Below are 26124 nucleotides of genomic sequence, written 5' to 3' on the forward strand. Positions count from 1 at the left end.
AATTGAGACTTGTCAACTAGAGAGATACTAAGTGTATTACTTGTCTACAAAGATGTAATTTTTAATGATAATTTTTAATTTCAATATTCCTTATTTTTTTTATCATAGGTCTGTATTACCATAAATTCTAAGTTTTTTAAACTTAGTTTAAGTGAAATTCAACCATTAGTTGTACTGTTATTATAAAATTTAGAGATTTAATTGTTTTTCTTGTTTTTCTCAAGATTTACTTGGTTGCTATGCAAACTTTAAACCTCAATAACTCGACACTCTTTAAAACGCAACAGTACATTTTTCACATAACAACACCCATATGATAGTGGCTCTGCTCCAATACACTACTAAATAAATCAGGGTAACTGCCAAATCAACTACTTTCGTTATCCTACACAGCTGGATAACTGTCCTCCTTACCTAGTACCTAAGTACCTTCTAGTAAGGTGAGACATGTCCAGCTAAGGTATCTAATCAATAGTACCTTTATTTGGTCAACTAATATCTTTTACTATTCCTATCCTGGTAGTCTCTTGATACCAGTATGGGTATAGGTTTGACATTCTGTAACAGCTGTCATTCTCCAAGGTTGTTATATATTAGGCCATTATTGCTCTAATTTCACCCTTAGAGATATTTTGAGATTGCAACAGGCTACCCTACTAGCTAATAAATGGTGGAATCTATTCAACCTATTTTGTACACTTTGAGAATTTTACTGGTTTTTGGTAAAGCATACCCACTTTATTATACTCGGAGGATACCAGCCTCGCATGCCCGCTCTGGGCAAAAGATAAGTAAATTCTTGTTCTGAATCTCCTACAAAACCAGCTGATCCATAACCAGCTGTTAATCCATAGCACTCCTAATTACGTTATTATTTATTTGTTTTGCCTTAAGCGGGGGAAGGCTTTCCTTTGAAATCTCGCTCTGCATTATGTACGATAGAACGCTCATGATCTCTGGAGGGGAGAGAGACCCTTGAGGGCTCTCTGTTTTGGACAGGTCCGCTCTCTTCCAAACCGAGTCTCTAACTGGGCACGATGAAAACGGGCGGGTGAAGAAGCCTGATCACGGTGATAACAGGTAACTTTTTTGTTACCCTAATTTAACTTGACCAATCCACTTTTTCGACTTCCAAATATCCCCGTTCCTCGCGGTCCAGTTTTCGTGGTCCACCTTGGATCGGATCACCGAAGAGCATTGGAATTTCAGGAATCAGCCGATACACTATCTAGTGCACGCATGACTTAGCTTCACAGCTTCGACCACGAGGTCGTACCTAACAGCTTATTGTTCGGTGGTTTTACATTCTGTGACTAAGAGTACGATATCGGTACCAGAGTGCACTGCAAGTTAAGTCCTGTTCTTTTGTCCCCCTTGATTACCAAACGGTATTATCGCATCCCACAGCACTGAAGTTGGCGGTAGTATAGATATCGTTGAGATCCCCCCCACAAGCACACATTCGTCGTTCCAACACCAATCCCATAAATGAGCGAATAGATGAAGCAAGACACCCCGGCACACATTGGCTTAGCCCACCGTTAGAAGCTGCAGTGGTGAAGCTGGGAAGGGGAGGAGGATTGGTGGCTAGTGAGTCCGTGAAAATAGTCATGGGTAAGGTTTCAGCTGGAGGCCCTATCCAACCAACCAAACTCCAATCATTAGCCACAGACAAAGACGCGTACGCAGCACAGGAATGAATTGGGAAAGGGCACCAGTTTCGTAAGACCGTTCAATGGGAAAAGGGTCTTGATTCTTGAGAAGAACGGACGGAGGTGTGAGTAAAATAACTATGGGGGGGGATAAGGATAGGAGGAACAAGGGAAAAATGGTTTTATTACAAGGTGAAAAATTACAGTAAGGATAAAACATCATACGAGATCTGGAAGTTGGGGATATCGGTAAATACTAGTACCGCTATATCTGATCTGAATAAGGAACCCAGTGATCCCACCTAATTCTTCGAAAAAGTTTTGCTGAGGGGGAGGTGACCCTTTGGGCTGGTTTTTTGTGTGATATTGGGATTTGTCAGCTCGGTGACAGGGAAACTCCGGATTCAAACATATCTGGATAGATTTTTTCTGTGCTTTAATTTTCCTTACCGCATTAGAGGAGCTGGTATCTACCGAATTGTTTTTATTTTCGTGCAAGATTACAAGCATAACGGCATGGTATGAGTAGGTATGAGTACTCGTACTGTATCCGTGCGGTACTGTACATGCTTCGAGGCCCTGTATCAAATCAAGGGGTATGATAGCATACCGGTACGTTACATATTTGTATGGTTGGTGATTCGAGATGACAGACAGATAGGAGTAGAATCCCCTCCACAAACATGGCGAAATATTCAAAGGGCTCCGGGAAATATAAGGTATATGACTAGTATGTACGAGATGCACAATTTGTATCTACCGGTATTTGTATAAATGATGTTCCACATAGCATGGAGGCGAAATCGTATGGAGAATGAATGAGTCTGAGACTCTGGGTTGTGTGTACGAGTACTCGTACTCCACGAGTATGTTGCAATGCCGGCACAAATGTAGGCAGCAACAACCAGCACCAGAAGCACCGCCAAGCAGGCCAGCCCCCCGTTCAGCTGCGGGCCAAGGCCCCAACCAGCTCTCCCCAGCCAACCAGTCCTCTCTCCCATCCCCTTCTCTTCCTTCACTAACAAACCTCATCCGTCCACCACCTCTCTCTTCCCGAGCCCTCAACTCACTCTCTCGCTCAACCACTCTCTCACCACTTTACTTCTCCACAACAACCTTCTCCCTTCTCTCTTCTTTCCCCCATCCACCCCCAAGAAGCTTCTTCATCTCCACACCCAAGCCCGCTCCCTCTAGTTCCCCGTCGCTCCCCTTTTAATACCGCTGCTGTTGTCCGCCTCCCCTCTCTATTCTCTCCCACCCATTCCCCGGACAAACAGGTCTGCAACCATCCCCTTAACCCAAGTCTCTTTTAAAAAACATCACTTAGTGAGTACCACCATTCCCTGATCCCCCAAAACTTCATTCCCTCGTGTTTCTCTCCACACGAGCTTGAGTTTTGGGAGGTTGAAAACAAGCTTTCACTTTTTCTCTCCCCAACACTCCTATCTTTCCCGCCCCTGCTTCAGTCGCCTGCCGACCGCTGCTGCTTTCACTGCTTTTCTCTCGTGTATCACCTTTCTAACCAACAATATCCGCAATCGTTTTAGGAATGGCTGAAATCAGACGCAAGTTGGTCATCGTCGGTGACGGTGCATGTGGCAAAACCTGTTTGTTGATGTATGTTGCTTAATGCTCCCTCCAATCTAACTCTTGTTTCCAAGCCACTGTTTCACTAATAACGTTAAATATTTCAGCGTCTTCTCCAAGGGCACTTTCCCTGAGGTATGCTTTGGACCATGTAGCCATCATACCAATCAGTTATTTATATCCCAACTTTATTGCTAACAGAAGTTATCTTTATAGGTCTATGTCCCCACTGTTTTCGAGAACTACGTCGCCGATGTCGAAGTCGATGGAAAGCATGTAGAGCTGGCCTTGTGGGATACTGCAGGACAAGAAGATTACGATCGTCTACGTCCTCTCTCTTATCCTGACTCGCACGTCATCTTGATTTGCTTTGCAATCGACTCGCCCGATTCCCTTGATAACGTTCAGGAGAAGGTACTTGAGTCCCCCCAGACCAATGGATATCAGCAAATATTTAGTTTACTAACTTGGGGACTTTGTTGGGCATGACAGTGGATTTCTGAGGTTCTTCACTTCTGTCAAGGTCTCCCCGTCATCCTTGTTGGCTGCAAGAAAGATCTTCGACATGACCCGAAGACGGTTCAAGAACTCGCCAAGACTTCTCAGAAACCTGTGACCGAGGCCGAGGTATACATCCAATTATATGTAAACCTCATTTGGACATGCTAATGTTTTATACAGGGCGATGCCGTCAAGAAAGTTATTCATGCCGATCGTTATCTGGAGTGCTCGGCCAAGACCAATGAGGGTGTTCGTGAGGTTTTTGAGCACGCTACTCGCTGTGCTCTACTGCAGAAGAAACCCAAGAAATCAAAGTGCCTTGTGTTGTAGTTTTGGGAGTCTCTTTTTTTTTTTAGATTGGTGGTAACGGTAGTTCCGGGTTTGGTGATGGTGTTTTAAATCAACGGTGTGGCATGTGCTTTTTTCCCCTCCGTTTTCTCAAAAAAAAAAAAAAAAAAAAAAAGCTCTACCTATAGCACGGGAAAACATGCTGGGGAAACGTCTCACGAACGGGAGATCAAAGCAACGAGTCAAATTGGCAAGGTGTCGTTCAGTTCAGTCAATATAGCGCAAACTGATGCCAGGGAAATATCCGGAGACTGTATTTTTTTTTTCTACTTATTTCGCTTTCCCTCTTCTTTACCCATCCGTATCTTATTTCCTCTTTTTTGAAATGGAGCTTTGTGTTGGTCACGTGCGAGATTCCTGGTTTGGTATTTTGTCTTAACAATATGTTGCTTTCTTTACCCTCTGCCTCTGGAAGGGATAATCGGCAATCATAGGTTGCTTTATTCTTCAGCACCAGATTTAAGAAGTCCAACTATGAATTCCCTGTTGTAGCAGTACTTTTTCCACCATGTTTTTGTCGTACACTGTCTCGGGCTCTCGGCTTGTGATGGCAATGCTAGAGCTTCATGGCTCCCCTAGAGTTCTAAGCCGTCAGAATTCAACAGATGTCCAGCCCTACCTCAACGCACAAACAGATTGGTTGAACTAGGATCGCGAACCGCAATCTGCCACGGACCTTTCACACTGTCCGTCCTTGGGCATTACGGGAAAAGGAAGAACCCGGAAATATTTAGCATATAACTAGAATTAACCCGATGCAATTACGATCGTGGGGAAGCAGTCAGAAAATTTTCTTATATCTTGAAACAGATTAAGCCTTCCAGTATGATTATAATTGGTCCTCGTAAAAGGAAAAACCTCCCGTGTTTTTTATCTTCGATTATGATAACAGTGATGGTCGCGATATCTATTTGTTTTACAGCATGACGGGGATCGAAGTTTCCTGTCGTCGGTTTCTTTGGTCAAACCTTAGGGTGTATGCCATGGATTTCTCTATATTTACGAATAATTCTACAGACTTAAGATAAAACAAGAAAAAACTCCTTGTATTACGTACGGTACAACATCTTTATTGGCAATGACTCAATGGTGGAAGTATCATAGCAATGAAAATGAAAAATTAATGTGGCAAAAAAGAACAGTTCAAATAGGTGTGCACTCCATTATTTGGGTTCACATTTAATAATAGCCATGTGCCCCATTTGTTTTATGGTGCTTATAAAATGTAGGAGCAAGCCTTTTTTGTAACCCACCTCATTAAAGGTTTAGGGGTCAAGGTCCATCGCTTCCTCGTCACCGTTGTCGTCCTTGATAGTGCCTTTTGCACGTCGCTCCTTGATCCATGCTTGTATTTGGTTTTTGAGTTCGGTGTCTATTCCCCCGTTAATTATATGTTTTATACGTATAGGGTTGGTGTAGAGAAGGGGTAAAAGGTGAACGTACTCGAAATGACATCTTCAACTTTCAGTGGGGACCTATTGAAGGGGTCTAGAGGATTTCCCAGGAGATGGATTCTAATAGTTTGGCGATCGATAGTGACTCTGGAAGAGGGGAGGATGACAGGATCTTCCATTAATGTTGCCATCAATGGATCTGGGAATGAGTTAGCTAAATGTGATTGACCCATTGTGACTGGTATATATGTAGGCATATAGAACGTACCCAGAAAGTCATCCGGAATCTCACCGAGCTCCACCTCACCCTCCTCCTCCCTTCTCTTAGTCTCCTCTATGTTAGCGGCAAGTTTAGCCAACAATGCGATGTCTGGTGTCCCCTTTAGGTTGCTCCTTTCTAAGACGCTCTGGAGCTTGGTGAATAATTCCGGGCGGTAGGAACGGCCCTCGAGCGCAATCGCTTTGACGAACGGCTTGAATGTTCGCAGGTTGAGATAGACGTCCGTGATTTCCGAAAGTAGGGCCTTCGGGTTGAATTTGTATTTCTCGGGGTTGCGTACACGAAGGTTGTTACATTTTGGGCCCACAAGGGCTTCAAGATTAAAATTCAACATGCCGGCCAATGTATTAACAATCTCTGGCTTGACAAATGCATCGGCAATGGCTGACGTGAATAGCTTCAACATTGCTACCGTTTCATTGCCCAAGGACATGTAAGATGTGGCGTCTCGCTCAGCCTTAACCAACGCCTTCTCTTTATCGGCTCTCTCCTGAGTCGTAAGTTCTGAAGACTCATTCTCTAACTCGAGCTGGAGCTTGTGGATATCGGCCAGAGCGCTCAGAGAGTTGTGCAAGACATATGTTACATCACCCAGAAGAAGCGCAATAAATTGAACAAAAAAGTCGACGTTTTCTCTAAGCAAGGCAATCAGCACTGCTCTCGACTGTCATTCTCAGAAATATATACTTACTTGCTCTCCCGATCTAGCTTTTCTCTGAAGGCAAGGTTTGGCCATATCGATTTGATGATCTCCGAGATGTGGTACCGAACGGTAAACCTCTCATAGTACTGTCGCTCAATCTCTGCATGTATATATTAGCCTTATGGACCATGGCAGGGAAAGCGACCTCTGAGAGACATACCAATATAGAAGTTCATGAGGGCATGCATGAGATTCTGGAGAGCAAAGGGGTGGCTGTTAATGACATCACCGAGTATACCGGTGGACTTGCCTCGGTATGGACTGATACCATAGTAGAGTATCTCCACGAGCTTCGACTTTAGGCTGGGCTTTCGGATGTAGGTTGACATGTCTAGAAAAGTTATGCAGAAGATAACGAGCTCATCAACTTGCGTAGTCACAATACATTCCGGGAGATACCTTCCCACAAATCCAAAGCAAAGTCCAATATCTTCTATGAAATACTCAGGCAAACAACTGAACTGTTCTGGTGGTTCTTTAGGAAGGGGCAATCTGTTCGAAATTAGCTTTCAGTCATCCCAAGGGATAGGAAATGTGCGCGCGAACTTGATCAACTTCTCCGGGTACCCGTGAGTCGGTGTAACAACCCTTAGCAGCCAGGTTGTTAAATACCGCATGAACAAAAGCGTTCGTGTTTGCGACAGACCATCAAACAGGAAGACTTCAAGAGCACATTTGTACGCTATACCTTGGTCTATTCGTTCTCTCATGCGCTCTATATTTCGATCCCATGTTGCAAGCTGGGGTGACTATTTTTCTGATTAGCAGGCGGGCGGGATGTTGTGACCTATGAAAACGTACGTTAAGCCACCTCTGTCTTTCTGCCACGAATCTCTCAAGATGTTTTTCCATCTCCCCAATGTCCTTTGCCAGTTGGTCATGTGTGGTCTCTGTCGCCCCGAGACCATAGTGGTGAGCGGCAACATTCAAAAAGAACACCTCGGATATGAAATTATTCGATCCTTCAACCTTTCTAGAATAATATTCGTTTGCCTGATTTTCATCTACGTTTATCTTCGTTTCCTCGTGTATGTCTAAACCCGGCTGCCGTCTGAAATATTCGATATCTATTTTATCGATCTAGTTGTGTTTCAGCAAACTGCATATCGTGAAGTATAGCTCGACAGGACAAGAATTCAGAACTAACTTTGGAGAACGATGCATCCATAAAAGGTTCGCAAAGCTTGGTCAAAACAGTGTTGATGTTGAGCATAAAACCGTCTGAGGCTACGGTGGTGGGGTCCACCTGAATAGCACCACGCTTCAAATTCAAATTGATCACACGGGCAAAAAAGTCAAGCATCTTCGCCCTAGCCACCGGTGAACCGCGAATTATCATCATAACAATCTGATATAATTGATCCTAAGAAACCCGGTCAACTTCGAACTCATACAATATTGTTCACAAGCTTACCTGCAATGTCTGGAGTGAAAGTCGCAACGCTCTAGTTGCGTCGTTGATACTTGTCGGAGATTTTGCCTTTGCACCCGTAAAGTAGGTTTTGCAGACTGCTGTCTAGGCAAGAGTTTAGACCATAGCCTCAAAATACGAAACGAGGAGAACTGGTAATACCTGGAGGGGTGAGATCTGGAAATAAGGGCCTAAAATTGTTTTCTTTTCCAAAAGGTTGGCCGGAACATCTTCTGGGGGAGGTAAAAACTCCGGCAGATCTACTAATATGCCAATGATAGGCTTGTGATGCATAAGTCTCCCCAGAGCGGTTATAAGGGGTTTGTAGTTGTCTGTCATGCTCATTTCACTCAATCTACCACTAAGAGTTCGAAGTGTTTCCTGGAAGTATTGGTTCAGGTCAGGGTAGTCTGGTAGTCGGCTCACGAGATCGTTCAGGAATTCTTGAGGAAGTCCACGATCTTCGTCCGCATCTGTTTGTAACCGGTCCGCTAGTAGGACAAAAGCGCGGTCGTTACTATCACGGATTAGTAGGAGAATTAAAGACCGCAACTTTCCTCTTACGAATGCTTACTTGAAAATGTCCGGCATGGAAATACAATATTCTCCATAATTGAGACAAAGTCTCTGTGCTGTTTGAAGGATATTTTTTTTGCGATCATCCATTCGGGATGCAGACATCGTACGCTGCATGTTTGAAGCTCTCCTCCACGACCCCACAAGGTAATCCATTGGAACAACTTCTGGTCTAGCGCATACTGAGAGTATTAACTGATCAAGGATCGTAACGTCAATGCGTGGCCCTGGATAAAGTCAGAATAAAGGTTCCTTGCAGGGAGAAGGCGTCATAAACATACGTTTACCTTCACTATCCAACTGTTCTTCTAATTCCTTACGGAGATCATCCAAGACATACAGTCCAGCCGAGCGGGGCCCAGGCTGTAGGCTATATTAGCCTCCACAATTTATAAGAAATCCTTCAAAATAATAAATCAACCTGAATACTGACCTCCAGAGCAACTCGAAATATCTGTCTCAGCGCCTTATCTTCCCATGCTTCCGTAGCCATAAGGGCGCCTAAAGAGGGATTGCCTGCGGCTGGCTGAGTTTGTAACGACGTTTCCGCCAAAGGTGTATCTGAAAGCGGGGATGTAACTACTCCTTCCAACGTCGAGCCCGATGGTCTATCCAGAAGTTGACTTGTAGGCGTCCCTGTGATAAGACCTGTGATGGGAGGAGCCAGGGGCTGAGGTCTCGGAGCTACTTTCTCTTGCTCGACAGACTGGGACATGCTCGTTTCTCCATCGCGGGGAATGGCAGAGGGTTTGGGCGAAGAGGATCCCCCAAGTCGTGCAAGCCTAGCAAGTCGCTTGTCGCGAATCTAGACCGGGTTAGTGGTGAGGTTCTGGCTTATTTTAAGTGCAGAAAATCATACCGCATCTGCATCCGGTTCAGGATTAGAGGACATTTCTTTTTCGTAAAACCGAATAGATATATAAAGGTAAAGTTAAACGGGTTTCTTTATGGGTTACGAGTGAAGATTATTGTTGTTGTTGCTGCTCTGTGACAAACTAGAGGGAGACACTGGGCCTGGAAGTTGAGGACCCGAGAAGGAAAAGGGCAAACGTGGGGCTAAGGCGGCATCCGTTGCCCAAGTTCCATCTGAGTACCGGTACGGTAGTTGCTTGTGTTTAGCACCAACCACGGAGCCCGGAGCCATGCCGCGACAAACGCTCCCGGCACCCAAGAGGGCAACTTGGTTAAGAATTTCATGGAAGCTACAGGAAACAGGAAATTCTATGACTGCTGATAGTAAGCAGCAGTAACTCATGCACCCCCTCATCAGTCAGCTTTCAAGTATCGTATCTTGGTGATTACTTCAACGCCAAGGAAGATGGTTCACGAATTCTGATTTTAGAGCCAATAGCTCCTATCCTATCAGATTTTCAAACAACTCAAGCCCACTCATCATGTGCTGTATCATCTGTGAAACTCCGAAATGCCTGGAGACAACCTTTTTATTTATCCATGCGGTCACCCCTACTCCAAGATATCTGCTCCCGAGAGCGCAGTTAGTTCTGCCGGCGGATTTTTGATTATTGCGAGCTATTTTGTAAGGAAAGCGAAAAAGTACCCTAAAAAAGCAGTCTAATGGATCGTAAATGCCCTTGGTTGCCTGAGCAAAATTCCGAAGGGAGGAAAATCAAGAAAACCCGAAACCAAAGAAATAAGTATCATACTGTAGTAACAAGGAGAAAGAAGGGAAACCAAAACAAGACAGCTAACAACAGATCCATGAACTCCCATTTGTATCCCCGGTATATGTACAGAGCGCAGAAGGTTACAGTGGGAAGGTTGAGGGAATGTTAAGATGAAGGGGGAAAAATAGATCATGACTTTTCAGAACCAAACACGGATGTCCATAACTAGAAGCAAGTAAGTTAACAGTAAGTCTGGAGGGGCAAAGCTTGGAAGACATAAGAAAACTTACATCCTTACTTCCATCATAAGCATCACTGAGAGTGGGTGTGCTTGGGGAGCGATGAAATGGGGATAACGGGGGCGTTTTAAGAGTATTATTGGAGGAGGAATTTGCCGAAGTGCCTGGGCGAACCAACCCAGCCTTTTCACGTTGTTCTATCGAGGGGGTTTATTTAGTAAACATAACTAGAGGTAGCGGAGTAGTGCCATACCGTCATTCCAATCAAGGACAGAAGCAATTAACTGTAGTACTTCATATTTCTTGGCGTCACCTCGTTGAATGCTAACGAATTGGAGGAAGACATTGGTAACTAGTTGTCTAGCCCATATTAGTTGATATTATTACGAGTATGAGATATTCGGTCAATTACTTGTCAATTTTGTCATCTGCGTTATCGCGCTTGAGCATCCGAAGGGCTTTTCGCAAATGGTCGTTCAATGTAACGGCTGGTCCGCGCAACATGTGTTAGGATACAATTTGCTTGAGATTCGTATAAGATATACCTTCATGCCGAAGCTTTCCAATCAACAGACCCTTTTCCTTAACTTCCTTTTCAAAGGGTAAAACACGCTGGAGGTCTTGTTGTGCCTGGAGCAGTTGAGACTATGGCTCAAGTCAGTTGTATCCACAGCAATTTAGACATTTTGTCCAAACCGTACCTCAGCTTCTTTAGAACGTTTCTCCAGGGTCTCTCCTTTCTGGATTAATTGAGAAATTTGAGCTTGTGTGCTTTCAACAACGTCCCTGAGTTCTTGTTTGCGGGCTTTTTTTTTCCGATGTAAGCAAAAAAAATTGAGGGAAAAGTGACAGCTCTACATACCATTTTGTATATCTTGCAGGGATCTCTGCAAGCCAACGACTGCGTTAGATTCCCTCTCTTTCTCTGTGACAACCATAGCATATGCTGCTTTCTGAGTGGATATCTGATCTTCGAGCTCAATAAGCCGTTCTCCCAACGACTCGCGAACAGCTCGCTCCTCGAGGGCAATAACTTCCCAATCCTGCATAGCGTGCTTAGCAGCTTCATATTCTTCGCGTAGAAATTTTTCTGAGCTAATCAGGTCCTCTCGTTCCTTTGCCCAATTTTGTTGAGAAAGGTTCATGCGGTGTCGGAGAACAGTTAACTCCTTCGAGGTTTCCCTACTGGTCTCTTGTGATTTCCCCAACTGACCATGGAGGTCTTGGACGTTCTCAGTAAGACTTCGGTTTTGGTCCTCTAGCTCCTCCACCATAGCTCTACAGCGTTCGAGTTCTTCCTGTATATCAGGAGATCAGCTTCGATGCTATGAACTTGAAAGTTAATTTCTACTCACGGCATCGGACTTCAGCCTCTCACCAAGGGTGCTCTTGATAGTTGCAACTCTCCCAAGCAGTGTCTTGTATTGGGTATCAAGGGTTTGCTTTTCTTCTTGCACCTTCGCTAGCAGTTTTCCTCTGTCATCTAGATCCTTCGTAGTCGCTTCCTTCTGATCTGCAAGAGATTTGCGGAGCGCTGTAGCTTCTGCTTGATGTGTCGAGAGTTCCATCTCTAGATCCTTGATGCGTTTTTTGAGAGAATCTTGAAGGGCTGATTCCTCCGCAGACCCAGAACCTTTAGATTCTTTCTCCTTCGCAGCCTCCTTCATATTTTCCACCAAATCTTCTAACTCGTCAGATCTCTTTCCCCTCCCCAGGTCTTCTCGGAATCTTGCACTTGTGGCATCGCTACGCCCTGTGGAATTCCCGGTGGCCTCATTGTCAACCCGATCGCTATCGAATGCTAAGGAATGGCCTTTATGATTGTTGGATACTCCGTTCCCCGTGCCGTTCTATAAAAGTCGTTAGTCAATGCCATCGAGACCAATGCAAAGATACTGAACAACCGTAGCACCAGATGGGTCCTGCACCTGGCCAGCCACTTCGACTTCATTACTATTGTCAGCTCTATCGTTTGGGTCGCCCTGGTGGGATGCAGCTGTAGATCTCTCGTTAGTACTCCCGCTATTCTTCCCCTTTTTATTCCACCTTTCACCCGGCGTTATACGTGGGGTTTCCATCGTGGCCAGCCGAGAACTGTGGGGAGAGGGGAGCTGTGGGGTGAAAATCTCGCCAATTCCGGGGTATGTCAAGGACTTAGGGCAAAATACTTACTGGAGTTGGGGTCGGTCGCGGATTGTGTATTTTGTTCCATCGTCGTCGGTGTTGCGGGATCTGGGGCTTGGAGGTGGATGACTGATTCTCCCGTGAGTTGGGTTAGTGATATGTATTAGTATGATACGAGCACAGGTACGTACCCACGATCTGGCGCTTGGGGCCTGGCAACGTCGAATTTCGGGGTACAATCCAGTACAGCTCGTAACATCGTGCTACGCCAAGCCCTCGCTGAATAATGGGATGTATGGTTCGCGCAGTCCAAAACCTCAACCAGGCTGAAAAAAAAGGTGTTACGTGGCTGAGCTGCCTTGGATGCCAAGACCGAATATTACTGACCTTAAAATAAGGTATTAGGACCATCTCTTAAGGGCTTATAATTAGATTAAATATGTGAAAGTATTATATGATAGTAGTATTTTAATATAATAATATTATGATAAATATTATATTACAAGTATATTGTATAAAATTAAGAAATATATGATAGTATGATAAATTCAGATAGAATATAAGTATAAATATATAGAATAATGGGTTAAGTATTGATCTCGATTACTAAGATGTCTATGGCTCTGGTATTAGTGCTATATTGTATATATGAATTCCTTTGAACCATATTCCACTCTATTCCAATATGCATTTAAAAATCACTCAACCTAGTTTGCATATTTCCAGATTTGTTGTACTGGAACTGATTCTAATGCTTCAAGAATTAGTTTGCACAATACTTTAATGCTATATCCACAGTTAATACATATGTAGTGCTTTGCAGCTCTCCACATATATTTAATAAAATTGATTTTGCAGTAGAACTTTGGACAGAATAAGACTAGATGATCCTTTGTTTCAGCTTCTTCCTGTAATCGGCATTTCTAGTTACAAAAGTCAAGCTGATCTGCAATCAGTGCCTGTGCACAGCAGGTACCATCTAACATACAAGTCTTTAACTGCTTATTGCTTCCTAGCTTCATATATTAAAGGCGTAATCTATTAAGACATAGAGGAATAATATAACTTACCAAATAAACGTCAACAGATAATAGGATATAATTACAGATAGTCAGCTAAAAAATAAGAAACAATGATATAGTATTATACAATATTCACTGCAAGGGTAGGTTTAATATTCACAAAAGTATACAAGCTATAGGTTTGAGTTAATATTTTGCACATTTATGTTATAGCTTGGCACACAAAACTAGTTACTAATCAAAATTATGCCCCATTTTGGCAATTAAGTTATGGCTGTACGTAACACATTTTCCACGTTCTCACTAAAAATACCTTATTTTAAAGGATTATACATAATTACTAACTGATCTGAGAATCTGTAATGATCCCCCTTAGGATAGTTAGTTCTTGGCAATGAGGAATGATACTTATCTTCTTCTCTCTTCCTCTGCTATATGATAGCTCTTAGGCCTCCGCCTATGTTACTAATAGTACAAGAACTTTATCTTCTATTTAGACCATCTATCGTAAGCTTTCTCTAACTCTGTTTTGTACAGAGGTTTCTCAGCATAATAATAATCAAGATCGTGATAATAATAAAGAGTATAAAGGTATTTTATATTCATTAAAGTAATAAGTACGAAATGTACTTAGAATAAAGCATGAAGAACCTATCCTCCTTAGCCGTACCGGCCTACTTATATAGTGTTCTTCCTGCCCCAAGTCATGTGACCCAAAGTGGTCACATATGCGAAACCAAATCATTACAAACTAGTCATATGACTAAAGTAGTCATATACTCAAATCCTATGACCTTGTAACAAGGTCATGTGTGAAAACTTATAATCTAATCATAATATAATAAATAAATCATATGACCCCAAGTGGTCACATGCATAAAACCCATGACCTCATAATGAGGTCATGTGTGAAACCTAAATCATATGCACAGGTCATACCTGCAAGGCACTCTTGTAAGGCATACTGGCCAGGTGCATGTCCCATAACTCATAATCAAGTCATGTATAAAATATAACAAATCATAATATAACAAATCATATGACCCAAATAAGTCATATGCGCAAAACCATAACATACCTATGACTTATAATCTTGAGTCATGTGAAAACCTTTTCTGTGCCAAGCCACATTAGTGACAGAAACAAGAAAAATCCTCTATATTGTAGAGAAAGATTGGGAGAATAATCCAGAGGTTTTTGAGTCTCTGAAGTCACTTGAGTTGATGGTATAATCATTTGAAAATGGCTAAATTCCTGGTTGAGGTTTTGGACTGCACGAACCATACCTATAAATATCTTGTGCATCAGAGGATGACTTTCAACCGTCAAATTACCGTAAAATCGCGTGATTGTAGCCATTGATCATCAACTGACATGGCAAGGATTGGGGGGTGGGCGGAGCCACAGTATCCAAGTAAATCGCAGATGGATGTGGCGCCAGGTGTCCATCACAATATCAGTACTGTAATTTACTGTACTGTACCGGTACTGGTATGCATAGTTCTTTTTCTTTCTCTTTTTCCTTTTCTCTTATTCCTCTTTAATGATACATGGATGGATAAATGCTGGTACAGTGGTGGGTAGCCAAAAAAGAGTAACAAACGGGATGCCGAAATGAATGTGGTAGGAATATCAAGGTTCTTAATAGGATCCAGCATTAGAACATCCCTATAATCAGTTTTCATCATATATTGCCGCAGAACAGACTTGGGTAGTTTCCATGGAATTTCTGGAATAGATATGAAACTGTATGAAAATCTATGGCTATCAGTGAGGGGTATCTGATGTCGAAAAGGAGGTTTCTTACAATGACGTCTTGGGACATTGTTCCTAAACTCCCAATCAGCCACGGAAGGTTGTCCTTTATGTATGTACGGTCGCTAGAATGGCATAATATCTGGAGAGCAGTGAGAAAAATTGAATCCCTGATACAAGAATAAGCAACCATACCCCTGCCCCATAAGTAAGATTTCCAAGGAGAGATAACAAGAAAAATAGCAACGAGAGTCCTCCACCAAATCAGCGTCGCGCAAAAGGGGTTATCGGAAGGGCAAATACCGACCGCCACATGATTTGTTGTGGTGATTTCTAATTATCTGGGGAATTCGGGCGCTGTAAGAGATGTTAGAAAGGAAATGCCCTCATAAAAGCATACACTTGCCCGAGATATAGTAAAGCACCTAAGTATCCTAGCATCTCAGCACCTCCTGGCATTTCCCGGTTGTCGTCATTCTTCTCAGTTGTAGACCACGCGCCGCTCCTCCAGGCGACGAACCAACCCAATGTCCCCGCAAAACAGATGCTTGAGATGACCAGTATATTTCTCAAAATGGTCATACTGGCACTCGTTTCTCTCCGAAGAATGGCCGATAGCGAGGCCGGGCGTCGTGAGCTAGACCTCCGATGACGTGACTTAGCACCCGAGCTCTTACGACGGGGGCGAGCGAGCAGTGGTTGAGTTGGGCTATGAAGATCCGCAGGAGTGGAACATGGTGCACGCTCACGTCTAGCAGCGAGAGCATCGGTGACATGATTGTAGTAGATTGTCTGAGAAAGCAGAATCACATCTGACACGCAGAAATAAATTGCCAGAGCGATCACGGTGGAAAGCAAACGTCCCCATAGGGCGCCTAAAAGTCCAGAGTGGGTGATGTCAGCCAACCGTATGGAAACGCCACGGAATATAAAGGTAGAGAGCCACAAGGAGTCGGCGGAAGTAATACCGATTAAATTGGCAATATCTCCAAGTATCCATATGGTAATAAACGCAACAGAAACTCCTTCAGCGCTGCCATCCCTGTAATTTTCGGTAACTTGTGGTATCTGAAGCCCGAAGAATATTAGCAAAGAAATATCTGGAGGAACGGACAGCAATCTCCTGAGTATTTAAGAGAAGGACGGCATTGAAAGGCAGAGCCAATTGAGGGCTGCACTTACCAAAAGAAAGATCCATGACACTAGTGAAATGGATCCCATAATCCCAGACAATGCTTCTCGAAGAGGCAGCGGTTCTGCGCCTGCAAGGAGGAGAGCCGCCAGCATGATGATAATTAGCAGAGTAGGCAGGGTTCTTTATCAGTTGTATAAGTAATATCATGGGAAAGTAAGCGTTGGGGGAGGAAGATGGAAACCAGAAAATTGGGTGGGAGGGGGGATTGGGAGAAGGCGATTGTTACGGTACCTTAAGTCGGGCGCCACACCTATAAGTTACTCGAGTATGGGAAAGGGGATTTTCACTAAAGCAACCATGTTCTTGGCGTTAAGTCGTATGGAGGGCGATACCTGGAATAGGCAATCAGCGCCAAGAATAGGCTTAGTAAACTCTGAGATTTTGCCGTGACGGGCTGGACTTACCCCTGGTACCGGAGTACAAGTACTAGTACATCTTATTATATAAAACAAGCTTTTCCAAAAAGCACGATCATGTGACCAAAATGCCAAGACATTCACGTGATGCCAAGAAAATAAGTCAGCAAGGTAACATTAACTCTTAAACTCATACAACAATAAATATACGGAATATATATATTCATTATAGTCAACTATTACATACTTTAAAGGACTACTCACAAATTCTAATTCCATAGACTTAAAGAAATTAATTGACAGAACTTAATACTTAATTTCTAGCTATTCCTGATTGTCCAAACCTGTAATATTACCATTTATACAATTGTAACCTTGAGTGTAATTTATGCATTATATGCAAAAGAGATTATTAGACTCAACTATTGTACATAGCCACAAGCCACTCACAAAATCCAATTCTATATAGTTGATAAGATGAATTAACTCAATATAATATTAAATTTCCAGCTATTTCTAATTGTCCAAGCCTATAATATTACCTTTTAACCTTTTATAATACTGAATATAAAGTAGAGTCTCTTGCTCTTAGTCCTATTAACCAAAAGTAGCCATTAAATAGTATGTTTGTTCACAGTTTTAGGAATACATTTAAGGCATATCACATATACTAAAGCCTTTATTTTCTTGCAACTCTTTCCAATATCTGTTTACTACTATCTTTACTCAGGTTATTTACAAGCAACTTTTCAGATTTCAACATTCACAGAGTCGAAGATGCAAACCTGCTCCGCGTGCTGAAGAACTAGGGAAGATGATACTTTTGCCAGACAAGTACCAAGAGGCTCTTATCGGATATGGTCTGAGTGTCGTGCTGCACGAACAGCAACTCGAGTCTGAAATTGACGCTGAGACTATTCTGCGGCAAGTTTGATTGTCAATAATATAGTCATTGGATTACCATCTTTGCTAATATTGTTTCTATATGACTGAATAAACTAACTTTGAATTCTGTGAGATAACAAGTATTTCCAGATCTATTTTGTACCGCTCAGCACTCTATTCTGTATCTGGAATTGATTGTTTCACTCTTTCATAATTAAGCTATGAGTGTTATTATTACAAAATATTGTATTTTCTTGAGGAGAAGAGTTCCCGTTCACGAGTTGGAGCTCTTATCTTCTCAAAATATTGTACAAACGGAAAGGTGACTTTACCAAATATTCAGCAGCCAGCTCCTCAGATATTGGAATTGTTTACCTCACAATATATATGTAAGTTATTTCTAATTACTTTAATTATTAATAGTATTAAGTACTATAACTAATTATTGAAAATAAGAGTAGCTAAAGAATTTTATCTCAAAATTCACTCTGATAATAATATCTTTGCTTTTACCTCTTTGGGAGTAGGTGAGTAAATGATTGGCTTACGAGTGGGTAGAGTGTATTCCTTTCGTATCAAAGGTGCATTATATCATAGAATCAAATCTCTACTTCCTATTTATGGCCAGACCTTTAAGTTTGCTCAAATCAATACCCATGATTCCAACAACTATGCTACTGAGATTGGGAATAGACTACAAGTATTTGACAACCTTGATGCCCTTATTGTCACTCAAATTCAACTGTATTTATTAGAAACAAATTCATATGTACAACTGTTTTACTCGGTTGGTGACTTAATTACATCAAATTTACAAATTGTCTGAATTCTGTGTCTACAAATTCAAGATCCTTGAGATCATGGAAAAGATTCTCATACTTATAAGGCTCTATCAATATATGAGATTAGAGTTTTAATTGAAGGAATGGGGGAAGAAAATGTGGAACTAGGAGAGATTATTCTGTGATATACAGGTCCTGAGCATCAAGATGAACTACTTAAATGAATTTCAGAATTATGCGCATTATACCTGCCTCTTTGATATCTATTTATTATAATATGAGACGAACTTAGATAGCATCTAGATATTCCACTGACAGGCAATGAGATTGCTGGACATACAGTATGAAATAACTATACTATAGTTGATGACCATCCTGGAGATATAGAGACATGAATCACCTTTCAGCAAGAGAATCCAACAACAGGACATAGAGGATCAAAACGAGTTACACTAGCATTATTTTATGCCTACTATTTTCATATATGTTCTCCTAATTCTTTGCATCTGTTTCTAGCAAGGAGACTTTTTCAAGAATGGTGTGTTAATGCCATTGCTGCTACTGAGCAAAATAATTTGAAAAGGGTCTTCTCAAATTAAAAAAATCTTCAAAGTGATCAATACTAAGAACTTGCCGACACCTTAGTCAATCAAGGAGATATTGTCTTAGCCAGTTTTAGAAAGCGAGTGATTCTTTCCTCAAGCTTTACTGGATCACTAAGAAAAATGACCAAAGTATACCAAGATGTAATGGCAATTTTATGTGTATTTGGGAAGTCTGATTTCTTCATTACCATGAGTTGCAATCCTGCATAGCCAGATATTAAGGATAACGTACTCTATAAATTGTAAGCAGCTGATTGTTCTGAGTTAGTGGCTTGAGTACTTCAATTAAAGCTCTCCAGTCTTATGTAAGACCTGATTGATAAAAGTATCTTGGGAAAGGTGAAGGCACAGATCTATGTAATTGAGTTTCAAAAAAGGGGGCTACTCCATGCACATATATTAATAATATTGAACATGGCAGATATTATTCACACAGCAGAGAAAATTGACCTAGTAGTTTCTGCTGAGATCTCGGATAAGGATCTAGATCCTCAACTTTGGAAGACTGTTATGACCTGTATGCTTCATAGACCATGTAGTGAAGGAAACTATAATTCTCCCTGCATGGCCAGTGGTAGGAGCCTTAATGGTTATTGCTCCAAACACTATTTTAAAAGCTTTTTACAGGTGACAATACTGAGAGAAGATAGATATTCTCACTATCGCTATAAGCAAGAGAGAGGATATATTGAGGAAAGCAGAGTCCAGTCTGATGGGAGAACATCTACATTTCACTATGACAATTGCTATGTTATTTCTTATAATTCATTTCTTACCAAATACTACAACTGTCATATTAATGTGGAAATATGTCCCTCAATTCAGGCAGTAAAGTATTTATACAAATCTGTATATATGGGACCAGACTGTGCAAATCTCCTTATTGGTAATGAGTTGAATATTGATGAAGTCAAAGTATATCTAGATACTCGGTACATTTCAGTACCAGAAGCAGCATAGTGACTAATAGGAAACAAGATGCATGATAGAAGTTTTCCAATCCAATGCCTTCAACTACATCTTTCTTTCCAGTAATTAGTTTATTTTTCTACAGAGGATTATCTTCTACAATTGTTAATTAAGCAGGAAGTAGAAATACTACTTTGATAAAATATTTCAAGGCAAATGTTAAATATCCCTTTGCATGAGATATACTGCATCAGGACTTTCCAACATGTTTTGTCTTTTAACATAAAGAACAAGAATGGACTACTCACAAACAGAGGCCTTATCGCTTTATATTAACTGCAGGATTTCTTTGGTTATACTAACTCTCAGAGGCTTTCATATAATTTCCTGAAGTTATATCAGTGTTTTCTTATTTTGTCTTCAGGAACAGAACTTACCTATTTCCTCCCATTCGTATCCACTTCCATGATGTCAGGAAACAATTTTTGGACTTCAAGCAACCTCTTTGCAGATGGTATTTTAATATGACGAATTTTGCCTTTCAATTCTTCATTGACTTCAGTATCTTTAGCTGTTTGCTTCATGGTTATTGACTTAGTCTCTTTTAATGAACTAACAACTGGGTCAACAAAGAAATATTTCTACCAAAAATGAATCAGCTTTCCAGATTGTGTGCACTGTACCTGATTTGTTCTCTTATCTATTAGGGCAGACTAGATAAGTGTATCTGTAGTACTTGGAAAGTATGGTCCTCCTACAACTAGACAATAAGTGTCTCAGAAAACTGTACCCCCCTGCAATAAAGGCCTTCAGATATGTGCTTCCCCTTGTGTGTTGCATTTCCTCACCTGCTGTCATTGCCAATGCTCCTTAAAGATAGTATTTGCATCAGTAGAGTTCTGGTGTGAACAAGGTATACTAGGAATTAGAGGAACAGGAGTAGGTGTAAGAATAACAAGAAAATAGACTAGCTGCAACAGGAGTGTATTCACTACTGCTTGGTAATGGTAGTCAGGCCCAAGAACATGGGCAGACAGCATTGGTGTATCAGTTTCAGCGGGCAAGTCTACGCAATCCTTTGCAGATTGTGGTGGTGGAGAAGCAACTTAGTACTTGTCCATCCTTCAACCACTATCACCCTGACAAGACTCTGTAGCTGGTCTAGGAGTTCGTCAATTTATCTCTTAAGACATTGTAGTAAGTACTTCTTTAAGATAGGCATGGAAGGGGGAATGCTGAGGAGAGACTAGAACCTGTAGCTATTAACCTGCATTCTAAACTTCTAACTTAATCAAGTATACCAGATATTGATGGTTGCTTAACATAGCCTATAAGGTCTCCATAAAGTTTACCTAGAGGTTTTGCTCCGTAGTTGGTACCACAGGTAGGACTCTATCATTGTCTTGATGAATCTGGTACCCAGTACAGATAATCTCTTCTAATGCTAATCTCTTTTAGCTAGAGTTCGAGTATTACTGATCTGCTGTATAAATCTCTGTTATTTTATAAGGATCCACTTTGTAGCTGCTATAGCTATCTCTATTCTAACCCTAGCCTGCACTTGCTCATTCTAGTATTGCATCTGATTTCGAGCCTCCTTCATCTGCTTTGTAACCTCCAGAAAGATATTTGGTTCTATGACTTCCCTAGTCATATCAGTAAGACTAAAACCTTACCATTGCCTTTCTGGCACTGCTGGAATCTCTTGCTTCTGATGGGTAAATGAGGTAAATAAGATTGCTGGGTCTTGGACAACAATTTCTTCATAATTGTCAGCAAGATTGATGTTGGAAGCTTTGTGGGCAAGGTTTATGTGTTCTCAACCATAGCAATAGGGATCTGCAAAGGCTGCACATTGCAGTTGCTATAAGGAGGCATACACCACAGTGGGATTGTAGTGACTGACTTAGTTCAATATAGTAATTTCCACATGAGTCTTCTGCTACCAGAACAGTATCATGTACTCAAAATATGTCAATTCAAGAAGATTGTAACCGGTACGGGTACTCAGTTATTGGTTTTATTTTATGTTTTATTTTAAGTATCGCTTTGATACTTAGTTTATTTTAAGTATCGTTTGATACTTGGTTTGCTTTACCAATAAGTATCGCTTGATACCTTTGATTAGTTTCGTTCATACTAGACATGAACGGATTTGTATATTTAAAGACTACCTGATTCTACGATAGAAAAGGTAGACTTCGATAGACAGTATTTCAATATACTTGGTGGAACAGTTACTTCTTATTCCTCAGTACACTTGCGAAATCTCCTTTAACTCTCAGCTCTTGCCACCTCTTTGGTAGAGCAGGCCACCAGCCAACTATCGTATCTTTACTGATAACGTGACTAGTATCTTGCGAACATGTTACATTGTTTTAACCTCAGTAAGTGGTTAAAAACCTGTCTCTGGATTTAGGCCTGATCAACCTATCGATATCTACCTCAGAATGCTAGAGGAGAGAAGCAGCAGAATCATGGCACATTTGACTTCGTCTCAAAACCAACATAGAGTCATTGATGACTAGGAGTGGGAAGCAAATCTCATGGCAAGACCTTACAAGAAAGACACAAACCCGGTGCTCTGCTAAGGAGCTGGGAGAACCTGCAAACACGGAAAACATACAACCCCCAGGAGAATTCCCTTCTAGCCCAGTAAAGAAGCATTTCTTTGAACTTCTGATCGACCCCGAATCTAGTAGCAAATCAGATATGGCGAGTATAGGAGGAGGGCCTTCCAGAAGAGGAAAGTTCCAGGCTCAGTGGAAAGAAGAGAAAATACCCGGAGCATTTGAACCCTCTAAGTTCAAACTTCACCTCCTAGCGAAGTTTACAGGAGAAGGAAAGAACCTTCAACCAGAAGCTTTTGATTGATGGATGACTGAACTTATACACTACCTTCTCGTACAAGGGAATGATGTGGAAGACCCTACAACTGGACTATACATTGGGTCATTCTGTGAAGGAAAGGCAACTGATGCATACCACTAATGCTATAAGGAATACGGCAGAAATGTAAGATTAAGAGGATCCACTGTTCTCGATTACCAGAAAGGCCGATTCCAATCCTCTATCCCAAACGACCTCCTATACAACAAATTCAACCAGCTCCACCAAGTTAATGGAACGCATGTCAAAAGAATCACAGATGTAGCTACGGATTTGATGATGTATAACGACTGAATGAAGAAAGCAAGCATCTCCAACTATATCCTTAAGCGACGATTCTATGATACCATGCATCCTACCCTCCGGCGAGAGGTAGAGCCACTCGAGGAAGATGACGATGATATTGCAGTAATAATTGTAAGAGCAGAATGAAAGGATGCCAATCTCCATGAAACTAAGGCATACAAGACCCAGACATCTTTTAGCAGTAATAAGCAACTGTGATACAAGCACTCTAACAACTCAGAAGAAGATACCCCACGGGTTTTCAAAAAGAAAACCAAGTTTTCCAAAGAATCAAGATGACAGAAAGGAGAAGGCTGTGAATGCGGAAAAACAAGACACATGGCAAAGAACTGCCCTACGAAGAAAGGGAAAGGAAAGGCAATTAATCAACAGGCTTTGGCCTACAATATTGAGAGTGATAGTGATGATGCTCAATCCAGCGAATATGAGGAGATCCATATTAGGTATATTGATGTAGAATGCAACAGTGTCTGACCTCCTGCTATATTTAAAGCACACACCACCCTAGAAGGTACCATTCTGATCAATAGCAAGAAGGCTTGAGTCCTGTTCGATACTTGCGCAATTGGGAGAGATATGATCAGTAATGTCTTTGTCTCTGTCCATAGACTCCCAACCCGATACCTTAACTATCCCATACCAGTCAATATGGTAGTAAAAGGATCACGATCTACAAGCCATAAAACTTATAGTGCAACTATCCGACTTGGTTCTGCCATCCTACCCCCCCAGGAGATACTAGTTAGAAATCTAGCCAATTACGATGCCCTGATAGGGACGCTATTCCTGAACTGCCACAAAGCTATAATAAGATGTGGGGAATCAACCATCGATTTCCCAGATCGCAGGGTCAGAGTCTCATATAAACCAACAAGCAGAGAGTACCGAGGCGCAGTCTGTAAAGCAACTGCCCAACGCCTATCGGATGAGTACTCTGATGTTTTCCCTGATCAGATTCCTGAAGAACTACCACCTATGAGGGAAGTGAACCACTGCATCCACCTTTGAAACCCCTCTAATCTTAAGAACCAACCTACCTACTCCATTCCTGACGCAGACAAAAACTCGCTATGTGACTGGATAAATAAACAACAATGAAGAGGAGTTATCTACTGAGTGGGAGCACCGGGTGCCGCACCTATGTTTGTCCAGCCCAATGCAGATGGCAAAAGAATTTGCTCCCTAGCTGGCCTTAAACTATGGAATGAAAACATGATTATGGACAGTTCTGATATCCCAAACCAAACCCAAATCATGAATGCAGTTGGATGGGCAAGATTCTGAAGCAAGATTGACCTAAGCGATGCCTGCTTCCAGACAAGGTTAGATCCAGAAAGTAAACACTATAACAGTTTCAAAACACCTTTTGGAAGTTTCATTAGCCGAGTTATGTTACCAGGTGATATGAATGCACCTGTCACCTTTATGCGAATTATGGAAAACCTCCTAAGTGAATACCTCCACCATTTTGTATGGGTTTACATTGACGATATCCTCATTTTCTCAAACTCCGAAGTGAAATATGCCTATCATATTAGTTTGGTTTGTACCACACTGAGGGAAGCTAAGTTATACACCAGCAGGAACAAATCAATTCTGTTTGCCGATAAGCTAGATATCCAGGGACATGTGATAGATGATGAAGGAATTCATGCAGCCTCCGGAAAAATATCCTGCTTAACAGAATGGACAACCCCCAGAAATTAAAAGGAACTCATGTGATTTTTAGGACTAGTCAATTATATCTCCCAGTTCCTACCACACCACACTATTGTGATAGCACTGCTTACAGACCTTACTGGCAATGCAGAATTTGTCTCGACCCAGACTCATAAGTGAGCCTTTATCAACATCAAGGAATTGATTAAGAATGCTGATATTATACAACCTATTGACTATAGTAAACTAGACTCGATATGGCTGATTACTGACGCATCAGATATTGGAGTTGGAGTATGGGTTGGACAAGGAGCTTCACATGAAATGGCAAGACTGGCGGCATTACACAGTAGGAAGTTCACTAATTTACAGATTAACTATGGAACTACAGACAAGGAAGCTCTTGCTGTAATCAATGCTCTTGCTGCCTTCAACCATATCCTGATGGGCAATACCTTTACCATTGTTACTGACCACCAGCCTCTCACTAATCTTAAAACGGAAAAGATTCTGGGAAGGAGAAGAACACGACAGATAGGAGAATTCAGCAAATACGACACAAAAATCATCTATACCCCTGAAAGAACCAACTATTTAGCCGATGCTCTCTCCCACCTATATGAGAACCAAGAGCTCACAGACCCACCTGCTGTCTATGACTATATCAGACAAAGAGAAGATAGCCCTGACGACACCTCCTATGAACAAGAACCATCAGTGGCTACTGCCAGTACTGCCTCTCCCTCCAATCCTTCTACTTATACCATATATAAAGCTGTTGGAACAAAACTACGAAAAGATATTGATGATGAGTGGAAGGATGATTGCACCCTCCGCAGCACACCTCCTCATGAGCTGGAACAAAGCAGACTCCACTGGTCTGACTGTTACCTTGATACCTGCCCATTTCGCCAGACTGAAATTAAATTCGGTAATAGATACCAGCGACTGTACTATATGTCTGCTGAGGATTCCAAAAACAACAGTTTCAACACTGTAGAAGGAGCAGAAGAGGTGATAGATGAAGTTAATGATGGATTGATCCAACCTCCCCTTACTCTTAATCCTGCCCCAAGATGACACCAAGGCCTTGAAGAACTCGAACAAGCAGCAGCCTGTATGGATGCGATATCTTACCTATACCCTCCACAGTCAGCACAGCCATCCTCTCCTCCCATGATCAATTCAGGACAACTGTACAGTGGACCATTATGAGTATACAACAATGAAACCATTGTTTCTGTCATGCCTCCCATGATCCCTGAACCGCACCGACAGCTTTATGAAACCTTTAAAGAAGAGGAAGACCCTATCGAACCGA

General features: G+C 41.8%; 4 protein-coding genes; 1 reads left to right on the forward strand and 3 right to left on the reverse strand.

Annotated features, from left to right (window-relative positions):
- The first annotated feature begins 2744 nt into the window (after positions 1-2744).
- On the forward strand, positions 2745-4180 carry GSTUM_00003913001 (uncharacterized protein). XM_002835099.2 has 6 exons: positions 2745-2978; positions 3200-3269; positions 3347-3374; positions 3456-3653; positions 3732-3866; positions 3921-4180. The coding sequence occupies exons 2-6, from the start codon at positions 3202-3204 to the stop codon at positions 4068-4070; spliced, it is 579 nt and encodes a 192-aa protein (XP_002835145.1). The 5' UTR covers positions 2745-2978; positions 3200-3201; the 3' UTR covers positions 4071-4180.
- Positions 4181-5118: 938 nt separating this feature from the next.
- GSTUM_00003915001 (uncharacterized protein) lies at positions 5119-9448 on the reverse strand. XM_002835100.2 has 14 exons: positions 9312-9448; positions 8886-9257; positions 8734-8815; positions 8451-8679; positions 8039-8393; positions 7880-7981; positions 7613-7828; positions 7267-7545; positions 7012-7214; positions 6626-6957; positions 6454-6565; positions 5751-6397; positions 5532-5681; positions 5119-5460 (listed from the first exon to the last, which is right to left on the reverse strand). The coding sequence occupies exons 1-14, from the start codon at positions 9342-9344 to the stop codon at positions 5354-5356; spliced, it is 3219 nt and encodes a 1072-aa protein (XP_002835146.1). The 5' UTR covers positions 9345-9448; the 3' UTR covers positions 5119-5353.
- A 500-nt stretch (positions 9449-9948) lies between these two features.
- GSTUM_00003916001 (uncharacterized protein) lies at positions 9949-12699 on the reverse strand (the record flags this gene model as incomplete). XM_002835101.2 has 11 exons in its annotated part: positions 9949-10302; positions 10368-10513; positions 10570-10676; positions 10729-10804; positions 10862-10961; positions 11018-11121; positions 11179-11614; positions 11672-12166; positions 12221-12312; positions 12489-12569; positions 12636-12699. 11 exons carry the CDS (start codon positions 12697-12699, stop codon positions 10267-10269), a joined length of 1737 nt encoding a protein of 578 aa, XP_002835147.1. The 3' UTR covers positions 9949-10266.
- A 2261-nt stretch (positions 12700-14960) lies between these two features.
- GSTUM_00003917001 (uncharacterized protein) lies at positions 14961-16581 on the reverse strand. XM_002835102.2 has 7 exons: positions 16400-16581; positions 16186-16285; positions 15618-16092; positions 15525-15574; positions 15413-15471; positions 15270-15359; positions 14961-15220 (listed from the first exon to the last, which is right to left on the reverse strand). Exons 1-7 carry the CDS (start codon positions 16502-16504, stop codon positions 15137-15139), a joined length of 963 nt encoding a protein of 320 aa, XP_002835148.1. The 5' UTR covers positions 16505-16581; the 3' UTR covers positions 14961-15136.
- Positions 16582-26124: the final 9543 nt, after the last annotated feature.

This window comes from Tuber melanosporum (genome assembly GCF_000151645.1).
Source record: "Tuber melanosporum whole genome shotgun sequence assembly, scaffold_1, strain Mel28".
NCBI classification, from domain to species: domain Eukaryota; kingdom Fungi; phylum Ascomycota; class Pezizomycetes; order Pezizales; family Tuberaceae; genus Tuber; species Tuber melanosporum.

Excerpts from the sequence above, each read along its gene's own strand:
- GSTUM_00003913001 (XM_002835099.2), top strand. The coding sequence starts at position 3,202 with ATGGCTGAAATCAGACGCAAGTTGGTCATCGTCGGTGACGGTGCATGT. Across the intron at positions 3,270-3,346 it reads GGCAAAACCTGTTTGTTGAT|CGTCTTCTCCAAGGGCACTT; the intron begins GTATGTTGCTTA and ends TAAATATTTCAG. Across the intron at positions 3,867-3,920 it reads AACCTGTGACCGAGGCCGAG|GGCGATGCCGTCAAGAAAGT; the intron begins GTATACATCCAA and ends TGTTTTATACAG.
- GSTUM_00003915001 (XM_002835100.2), bottom strand. The coding sequence starts at position 9,344 with ATGTCCTCTAATCCTGAACCGGATGCAGATGCG. Across the intron at positions 8,680-8,733 it reads GTTGGATAGTGAAGGTAAAC|GGCCACGCATTGACGTTACG; the intron begins GTATGTTTATGA and ends GACTTTATCCAG. Across the intron at positions 6,958-7,011 it reads TACCCGGAGAAGTTGATCAA|ATTGCCCCTTCCTAAAGAAC; the intron begins GTTCGCGCGCAC and ends AATTTCGAACAG.
- GSTUM_00003917001 (XM_002835102.2), bottom strand. The coding sequence starts at position 16,504 with ATGCTGGCGGCTCTCCTCCTTGCAGGCGCAGAACCGCTGCCTCTTCGA. Across the intron at positions 16,093-16,185 it reads AGATATTGCCAATTTAATCG|GCGCCCTATGGGGACGTTTG; the intron begins GTATTACTTCCG and ends CTGGACTTTTAG. Across the intron at positions 15,360-15,412 it reads ATCTTACTTATGGGGCAGGG|ATATTATGCCATTCTAGCGA; the intron begins GTATGGTTGCTT and ends ACTGCTCTCCAG.